The sequence below is a fragment of the Notamacropus eugenii genome, chromosome 1 (genome assembly GCF_028372415.1).
Source record: "Notamacropus eugenii isolate mMacEug1 chromosome 1, mMacEug1.pri_v2, whole genome shotgun sequence".
In the NCBI taxonomy this organism is placed as follows: Eukaryota; Metazoa; Chordata; class Mammalia; order Diprotodontia; family Macropodidae; genus Notamacropus; species Notamacropus eugenii.
In genome coordinates, this window is record NC_092872.1 from 679,465,342 (window position 1) to 679,475,448 (window position 10,107).

General features: G+C 37.4%; 1 protein-coding gene across 1 annotated transcript; it reads right to left on the bottom strand.

Moving 5' to 3' along the window:
- Positions 1 to 2,185: 2,185 nt before the first annotated feature.
- On the bottom strand, positions 2,186 to 3,175 carry LOC140519542 (olfactory receptor-like protein DTMT). The gene has a single exon (XM_072632662.1). The coding sequence runs from the start codon at positions 3,173 to 3,175 to the stop codon at positions 2,186 to 2,188; it is 990 nt and encodes a 329-aa protein (XP_072488763.1).
- Between the last annotated feature and the right edge of the window lie 6,932 nt (positions 3,176 to 10,107).

Consider the following 10,107-nt stretch of genomic DNA (forward strand, 5'->3'; position numbering starts at 1 on the left):
AGCATTCTGAGCTCGTATTGGTCTGATCACCCATAGTTGGACTCAATGAAACTTGACCTTATCATGGTGATGTCATTGTCATCTTGGTTCTCTTTGAGAACGAATGACAGCAACCAATCAAATGTGTGTGTGTGTGTGTGTGTGTGTGTGTGTGCATGTGGGCAACCATGCTGGAGTATGAGTGTGGGAGATTAATGAGCTGTCATGTTGATGAGAGTACTTACTTATAAGAATTATCTCTTGGACCTTGAAAAGTAGAGGAATATCCCTGAGGCTGTCCCTCTGGGAATCGCCCTCACATGCCAAAGTGGGTATAGATAGGGTTAGTGAGCCAGCCTCAGCCTAGGAAGAGTGAGATCTGGAGAAGTTTTGGATTGGTACCATGTCTGAGCTATAGTTATATTAGCTTTTGTGCAACTGCCATGTTACAGTGCTAATTAATATTGACCTTGTAGTCCTTATAACCCTAATTCTCATCTCTGGAAAAATATAAAGGAAAAGATGGAATACACCATCACCACAGAGCGGAAGACAGTGCAGCCGAGATGTGAAGTCAGGAAGTCAACAACTCTGAGGACTATCTCTCCAAATTACACTAGTCTTTATATCCTTTTATATGCTTCTAAAAAGCATATAAAAGCAGAAGGAAAAAAATATTGCTGCTAGTTTGAGACTAGCCTTAATAATATTATACCATTGGAGGTGGAAGAGATAAAGCAACACCTAGAAGGATCTTGTTGCAACATGGCAGCAATGCTGCAGGGGTCAAGTGTACCTTAGCATCTTGTTTGTATGTCTTTTCCATGTGTTTCTCTTGTACTGCATGTGCTACTAGAGTTATAACGTGGTTCACAGTTGCATATCTGACCAAATTATGACATATTTCCTCTCTTCTAGGTTGTATCTGAGGCATGCACTAAAAATAATAGCAGCTTTAGTACTTTAATGACATTTTTGAATTTGTGTAATTGTTCCTTTGACTATGTTTTTTCCTAAAAACCTGAATTAAAACACACAATATAATTATTATTCAATAATTCAACCTTTATTGCTGTATGTCATAGATTCTTAACTTATGAAGGAATTTTTAGCTTTTAGACCTTTTGTTATAGAATTTATTTATTAGAATGCAATTAAAAATCATTACTCATTTTTCTGTTCAGGGATGTAGAGAGGTGGTAGGAGAGACAGGCATAGCAAGCCTGCCCTAGGTAAATGGGAGGTGCTGCTGCTGTTGCTACTGCAATGCATCAGATGCGAGATATGGGTCAGGTTTAGGAGCAGCAATAGAATTGGACTCTGTCTCTCTCCAGCTGGAGTTGGGGAAAGGGTGTAAGTCAGGGCATTACCTCAACTTTGGATAGAAAGAAGAGGGAAAATACTTTGCAATCACAATAATGATAACTTAATGGCTAATGATTGTCTCACATGTACTATTACAATTGTATTTGCTTAAAATTGCACTAAGCATTTTGAGAAACCTTATATTAATGTCAGATATTGATAGTGATGATTGACATGGTCACTGCTCTATAGGATTTTACAAATGACAGAGGCAGGACATTATCATAAGAAAAGTTTAGCAATAATGAAGTATTTAAATAAATGCTCGACACAGTAGGAAAGATTTTACAAGCTTGTATATAAAGAATTGCTAAATGAGAGATAAACACTAAGTGATTTAGGAGGTCAGAGGAAGATTAATTGACATTTCTGTGGGATGAGCAGAGAAGATTTTAGGAAGTTGGTGTGTTATTGGTTCAATAAATGTGAATTGAATGAATGAATGAATGAATGAATGAATGGTTGAAGAGGAGTTTTAACTGGATTTTAAAGGATAGAGAAAGTGGAAATATTGAAGTGATCCATGTGGCATGGTAATATAAGTAGGGGCCATGAGGAGACTAAGTTGTCTTGAATGTAGACTACATGTAGGGAAACATGGAAGATAAGACAGAAAAAGTCAGCTGGGCCTTAGAATACTGATAAGTTCTTAAACATGGGAAGGATGTAATAAAAGAGATGTTTTAGAAAAAAAACAATCGGAGAAGGCTATGATGAATTATGGGAAAGGAATAGGAGAAAATGAAAGCAATGAGACCAGGTGATATACTTTGTCATTATGTAGGTGTCATACTACATATTCTTACCCTCACTAGAAAAAATTGTGCTACAAACTTCAGTATTATGGTCTCAGGGAGAAAGGAAATTTTCTTGCTGCTAGGAGCTTCCTGAAGGCCCCTTTCATGTCTTTATTCCTCAGACTATAGATGAAGGGATTCAGCATTGGTGTTACCACAGTGTACATGATTGACATGACGGTCTCCTTGACTGTGGAGTTGTTTATTGAAGGGCATAAGTAGAGGCCAATGACTGTCCCATAGAAGAGAGAGACCACTGAGACATGGGAGCCACAGGTAGAGAAGGCTTTGCGTATGCCTCTTACAGAGGGCACCCTGAGAATAGAAGAGATAATACGGGCGTAAGATGTGATAATTAGTAGGAATGGCACAACCAAAATCAGCCCCCCCATGACAAAGATTACCAGCTCATTTGTCTGGGTGTCTGAGCAGGCCAATTTCAGTAAGGCAGACATATCACAGAAGAAGTGGGGGATAATGTTGTTGGCACAGAAGGATAATCTGGACATGAGCAGCGTGTGCAGCATGGCATGGAAGGCAGTAAGGACCCAGGAAAGCACCACAAGAGAGCTGCACAACTTGGGGCTCATGATGACAGTGTAGTGCAGTGGGTGGCAGATGGCCACATAGCGGTCATAGGCCATGGCCACCAGGAGGAAGCTCTCCAGGTCTGCAAAAAAGAGGAAGAAGTACATCTGGGCCAGGCAGCCAGGATAGGGAATGGCTGGTTTCTTGCTCTGCATGTTTACCAGCAATTTGGGGATAGTCACAGAAGAGAAGCACATGTCAGAGAAGGACAGGTTGCTGAGGAACAGATACATGGGTGTATGTAGATGGGAATCCACATGAATCAAGAGGATGATGAGCATGTTTCCAAGGACTGTAGTAAGGTACATGGCCAGGAAGAGAGCATAGAAAGGAGCCTTCATCTCTGGTTGGATAGGCAGGCCCAGGAGAAGAAACTCAGAGATAATGGTTTGGTTTCCCCTTTCATCATGAACTTCCTTCATCTGAAAGAAAACAAAAATACCCATTATTTAATTTGAAAAGTCAATCCATGTATTTTAATAAATGTAGAGGTATCTTGAGGCTCAGTTCCTATAAGGGCAGGGTTGAGAGAAACCTTAGAAACCACCAAATCCAACTCCTAATTTTACAAGTGGAAATTGAGATCCAGACAAGTGATTTGTTCAAGGTCTTACAATGAATTATGGACTGAACTGAGACTTGAACTCAAATCTCCTCATTCCTAATCCAGTTCTCCTCCCACTTGTCTGTTCTTTTGTCATAGTTCATCTTGCCAAAGGAGCAAAAATTTGTAGCTAGGAGGGAGGTTAGAACATGTAGGGGCAGGAGACTTTATACAGAGGGACTCCAACCCCCCCCAATTGTACAGATGAGGAAACTGAGGCTCAAGCGTTACTTGTTATCCAAGGTCAGATTCAAACCAAGGTCTTCTTGACTCTGGTCATAGTTCTCTGTCCACTGCCTTTCAATTAAGAGCTGTCAGCTATGCTTGCTTTATTTCATAAATTAAAAATAAAATAAGATAAGTGAAAAGCAAACCAAACCCAGAGCTGAGTCACAATGGAACAGGCTACCGTAATAGGCAATAACATCCTTTTGCTAGGATCCAGTCCAGGCTGGGTTGACACTTATTGGGGATGATGTAAAGGGGATTCCTAGTCTGGAATGGGGTAAAACTAGAAGATCTAATGAGTAAAAGTTATGAAGATGCACATTCTTCATATTCTAAGTTTCTCTGGTTTTATGAATTTCATCTGCTCATCTTCCCATTTACCATGTTCCTCATTAATTAAGTGCCAGGAGCAGTTATAATAAATAAGTAAATAATATATAATACATATTTATATAATAAATATATATGTAATATAAATAAATAAATATAATAAATAAAAACCGCTGTATATAAATTCTCTGCTCTAGGTCATAGGACTCTTTATCCAAGGTCATAAATAATCTGGGAAGGCAATACATTTAGGCTACAAAACTAGAGTAGACGAGCTGTGGCCACTATCTCTGGGGAGAGAATCAGTCTACTTTCTATAACAGAGTGACTATAAATCTTAATCAGGGAGAATTAGAATTTTACCTCTAATCATTCTGTGAGAGTGGAGTGATTATTTTCAATTAACAAGGGATAGGGTATTGCTTTCCTTCTACCCACCAGTCAAGTTGTTGTTCTCTCCCCTCCCCCATGTAATCTTATCAGTCTATGATCTAGATGAGATCAGAGAGTGATAGCCTTGCTATTTTGAAACATTACAGGTTACTTAACTAATTAACTATACACAAGAAGAATATATAGCTTACATATATGAATAACTACCTTTATAACATGCCTGGAAAATGGTGATACGACCTCTGATTGAAGATTTTCAGTATTGGACAGATTACTACCTTCCAAGGAAGGTCACTCCATTGTTGGTAGGTTCTTTATTTTTCTCCCTCTGATAAGGTCTTAATCCAACCTCTGACCTATAAAGAGAAAATGGAAAGCGTATTGATTTGGAAGTCAGGATACCCGACTTCTAATCCCATTTTAACTCCTTTCTCATTGTGTTAGCTAATTTCTTCTCTTGGCCTGTTTCCTCACCTGAAAATAGAAGTTGGACTCGATAATCCTTGTTGATCCCTTCTAGGTCTGATATTAAATGGTTTTATGACATAATAACAAATATTTGTGTTAAATAGATTATATTTATTTTAAAATGGATTTTTTGGGGAGTGATTATTACTATTTCTCATTCATATCAAGCAAAATGATCATGAAAAAAGAAATCATTTCTAATTTCTCTTCCTCTTCATCTTGCCTATTTGTTCAAAGCATCAGATCCTTGTAGATTTCCTCTTCTTAGGCACATATTAATGTAATATATTAATGTATTATTAATATAATGTGAGTATATTAAATTATTGTAGTATGGGGAAGATATACTCAAAAGAACTTGTGGTTTGTACTGCAAGATCAGTACAATAAAAAATAATAATATATTAATAGTAATTATATATAATATATTCATATATGCATTAGTAATATACTAATGTAATAATGTAATGTAATATAATACCATAGTAATCTCACCAGCATATTGGTATATTTCAGTTTCTGCTTAATCACACTAATTTATCTGTTCTGCAGTCACCTGTAATGTACAAAATCCTCAAATTTCTGTTGCATATGTGTAGTCCCCAATATATCATATGCTATTCATAGCTGACTCTAATGGGGAAAAAATAATTTTCCTCCACTTGAGTCAAACTTTCTCTTTATAACTTTCATTTATTGGGTCTGATTTTGTGTGTAGGGATGAAGCAATACAAGTCCAACATCACTTGTACAAACATCATTTTAAATATTTGAAGAGAACAATAATTTCCTTCTCCTCTTCCCCTAGCAATGCTCCTATTCAGAATAAACATCTCCAGTTACTTCCAGTGTTACATTTAGAGAGTTTAGTGGAAGAAAAACTGGATTTGTAATCAATGTAGTCAATATCCTCACTTCAAATCCTTTTAAGAGTCTTTGGGAAAAGACTGGACAATTAGATACAGAAGAAGGAATTTATGTATAGATTTGACTAGATCACCTCTGAACTCCATTCAAATTCTTATATTATATATTTTTGTGATATATACATGGTTTTTAACCTAGTCAACATCTTCTGCATATGCATTTTGCCACTGTCTTCAATGTGATATGTAGACAAAAACATGACCCTTCTGTTGAGATCTGACCAGAAAGAGGACTGAAATTAGAGGCCTCTCTCACTTTGGACCCTGTAATTTTATGAATGTAGTATAAAAATCACATTGTCTTTTCCTTGTATGATGCTATGCTTGTCTTGTATTGATCTTGCAGTACAATCAAACCATAAGGTCTTTGGAGTATGTCTTCCCCATAGTATATTTGTGCAATTGATATTTCAAATAGAAATATGATACTTTACATTTTTCCCTATTAAATTTTATATTGTTAGCTTTAGGTCACTGTTATAGCCTTTTGGGATTTCTTTGGGTAGAAATTTATCAGAGGTGTTAACTGTCCCTTCCATATAGTATTAATTTTAGATGTAGTAAACATCCTTTCTATGTCTTTATTCAGATCATTAATTAAAAATGTTGAAGAGACAAGGAAAGAATGCTGCATTATTGCCTTATAGACGTCTCTCAGGTTTGATTCAGTCCATTAATCCACACTCTTTGGGCACAGTTATGTAATGAGTTCTGAACACACCTAATTATATTACCATCTAGTTCACATCTCTTTATTGTATATACTAGGATATCATGAGAGACTATGACAAATGCCTCAGAACAATTATATAAAAAGTGTCTATGGCATTGTCTTTGTTTAGTCTTTTATGAAACCTATCAAGAAAGGAAATGTGATTAGTCCTAGTATGATTTGTTCATAATGAAGCCTGTAATGAATAGCAATTTTCTTCATAAGTGCTCAGAAAGTATTCCTCAAAAAATTCAAATTTTCTAGCTTTGGAAATCAAACTCACTGGCCTCTAATCTGAAGAATTCACTTCCTTCCTTCCTTCCTTCCTTCCTTCCTTCCTTCCTTCCTTCCTTCCTTCCTTCCTTCCTTCCTTCCTTCCTTTATATTGAGATGTTTAACCATTTCTTCTTCCACAGCAAGTTTTTCCCCCCATTCTGAAGCTTTAAAAATAATTTAATTATCCTTCTTAAATTCTTTCTAATTCTCCTTTGATGATTCAGACTCAAGGACAAATTAGATGCTCCCTATCATCTTCTTAGGCATCTTGGATTTTAATTTCGTATTTGAAGTGACTCCTAAGTCTTTGAAGCCTGGGACCAGTGAGCCTCATTGGTTAGTGTTCTGAGATGAAGCATGGCATTTGATTTTAGTTGATTCTGAGCACACATAGATCCTGTGCTGAGTTGACTTCCACCATTGGAGGAGTGGGAGAAAAGGCTAATGTTAGGGATACAGAGGATGACACTAACTTCTCCAACCTAATCACTCCATGAAGTTCAACCTGCACCCTTCATTGTAGTCCTATTAATCTTATCCCAGGACCTGAAATCTGAGAGATAGTGGGTAAAACCTCCAGTGGTAAGAGTAAGGAGGAAAAGAGAGAAATCACTCAGCTTTTTTTGGATCACAGACATCATTCATAGGAAAATTTGAATTAACCTCAATTTAACAAATATTTTATTAAGCATTTAATTATTTTAATGTATACATTCCCTCTACTAGTTCCTGAGGGTACAAAAATATAACAGATCCTGGTCTTTTAGGAGATCCTATTCTATTCTTTATATTATATATATATATTCATAACATGTAGCTAGCATTTATACAGCACTTTAAGGTTTACAAAGTACTTAACAAATATCATTTCATTGTTGTGCTCACAATGTCCCTAGGAGGCAGGTAATATTATGATCCCTATTTAGTAAGATGAGGAAATTGAGACAAATATGAAGTGATTTTTCTGTGAGTCACAAAAACAGTAAGATTCTAAAGATAGATTTGAACTCAGGTCTTCCAGAATTCAGATTTAGCATTTTATCAATTACTCTTCTTAGCTCAGTATAATAATGAAATATAATTTAGAATGGGCAGCTAGATGATCTGGTGGATAGAGTGTTGGGCCTGAAGTCAGAAAGATTCATTTTTATGAGTTCAAATCTGACCTCAGACACTTACTAGTTGTGTCCTTGGACAAGTCACTTACCTCTGCCTCAGCCTTCAGTAAAATGAGCTGGAGAAGGAAATGGCAAGTATCTTTGCCAAGAAAACCCCAAATAGGTTCATGAAAAGTCAGACATGACTAAAATGACTTCAAAACAAAATTGAATGGAGAGAACATTAACTGGCTTCTTTGGAAGAGGGAAGCAGATGAGGCAAAGTTTCATGAAGGGATTGAATTTTCAAGGACAATAAAGCTTCTCCCAGGTAAAGTGAGGAAGGAGTGTATTCCAGGTATGAGAGATGATTTGTGAGAATGCGTGGAGATGAGAGAAAGAGAAAAAACTGAGAGAGAGGGAGAGAGAGGGAGAGGGAGAGGGAGAGGGAGAGGGAGAGAGAGAGAGAGAGAGAGAGAGAGAGAGAGAGAGAGAGAGAGAGAGAGAGAGAGAGAGAGAGAGAGAGAGAGATCAAAGTTTGGGGAGAATTGGTTAATCTGTTCAGGCTGGAGCATGGAGTATGTGAAGCAAAGTAATGTGAAATAAATCTGGAAAATTAGATTGGAGTCAGATTGTGAAGGGCCTTGAAAATTATAGCTAATATCCCTTATAGTTAAGGAATTTGTATATTATCCCAGAGGCCATATGGAGCTACTTGTTGACCTTTGAGGGAAACCAAAATATTTGGGGAAGAAATAAATATGTTGCATAGGACTATGGTTCATATCATATTTTACAGTGTGTAATCCAGATACTAAAAAAATTCCATCTTTTCCAAGTTAGTAATAATAACATTTACAAAGTGCTCTAAACTCTTCAAATATCATCTCATTTGATACTCACAACAACTCTGTTAAAATGGGTGTTGTTATTCCCATTTTATAGATGAGGAAACTGAGGCAGGTAGAAATTAAGTGACTTGCTCCAGGTCAGAGAACTCGTTGTCTCCCACTTTACCTGGCTGTCTTGAGTGGTGTTCTTAGGCATTCTTCTTGTTTCCTGCTTATCTGTGACTTTCTCATCTCTGCTTCATATAGGATTTTTCACTTTCACCTGCCCTCCCCTTCTTTGATGTCTCAGCCACTGGGGACTTTTGGTCTCTGGGAAACTTGTTAGTGACAGACAAGGAATTTTCTAATGTCTAGGTGCCTCTCTCTGTCCCCAACTAAGAAGATCTCTCTGGGACATACTTCTTAAGTATTTGGGGTATTATTTATGCTCTTAGCTGTCCCTTGGGGCACAGAAAGTCAGCATGATTCCTCTCCTCCTGACCACTGTAGACTGCCTTGATTAGCCTTGCAGTTGTTCAGCTGACCTTTTCATTTTATTTCTTGATTCTGCCACGTTTCTTTTCTTTTGACTCCTTAATCCTTGAGCAATCAGTGAATCCCCCATGACTGAGATTATGTCTTTTCCTTTTTCTTATTCAATCCCTCCAAGAAGGGAGATTATGAATTACAGCAAATTGTTGTGGTCAACTGGAGAAACATAAAAAAAATGTGAGGATGACTTCCCTTAAGAAGTTTATAATCCAATATAATAGAACGAATTCATCAGCAAACATATATTAAGTACTGTGCTATACCTTTGACAAATAAGGACAAAAGTCAATCAGTAGATACTTACTAAAAACCAATTGTGTACTAGGTGTCGTGTTGAGTGATGGACATAGAAACAAAGGTAAAAGACAGTCCTTGCTCTCAAGGAACTCATAGTATAATGAGGAGACAACATATAAGCACCTGTATACAAATAAGCTATCTACAGGATAAATGGAAATTAATCAACAGAGGGAAGGCACTAGAATTAAGAGGAAATAAGGAAAGGTTTCCTGTTAAAGGTGGGATTTTAGTTAGGAGTTATAGAAGCCAGGGAGGCCAGGAGGTATAGATGAGGATGGAGAATATTCTAGGCAAGGAGAACAGCTAGTGAAAATGGCTAGAGCTGAAAGATGGAGGGTCTTGTTTGAAGAACAGCAATGAAGCCAGTGGCGCTGGATGAAAGAGTACATGGAGGGAGGAATATTAGGTGTAAATGAAAAGGTGGAGACTGATGGCTATGAAGGGCCTTGAATGCCAAACTTGGGATTTTACACTTGATTCTGGAGGTGATAGCAGTCACTGGAGTTGGTTGGGGAGGACATTGGGGATGACATGGTCAGACTTGAACTTTTGGAGAATCACCAGCTGAGTTCAGGATGGATTGTAATGGGGGCAATCTTAAGGCAGGCCGACCCATCAGCAAGCTGTTTCAATAGTATAGGCCATGAGGCACCGAGAGCCTG

Coding starts and splice junctions, on each gene's coding strand:
- LOC140519542 (XM_072632662.1), bottom strand. CDS start 3,175: ATGGGTATTTTTGTTTTCTTTCAGATGAAGGAAGTTCATGATGAAAGG.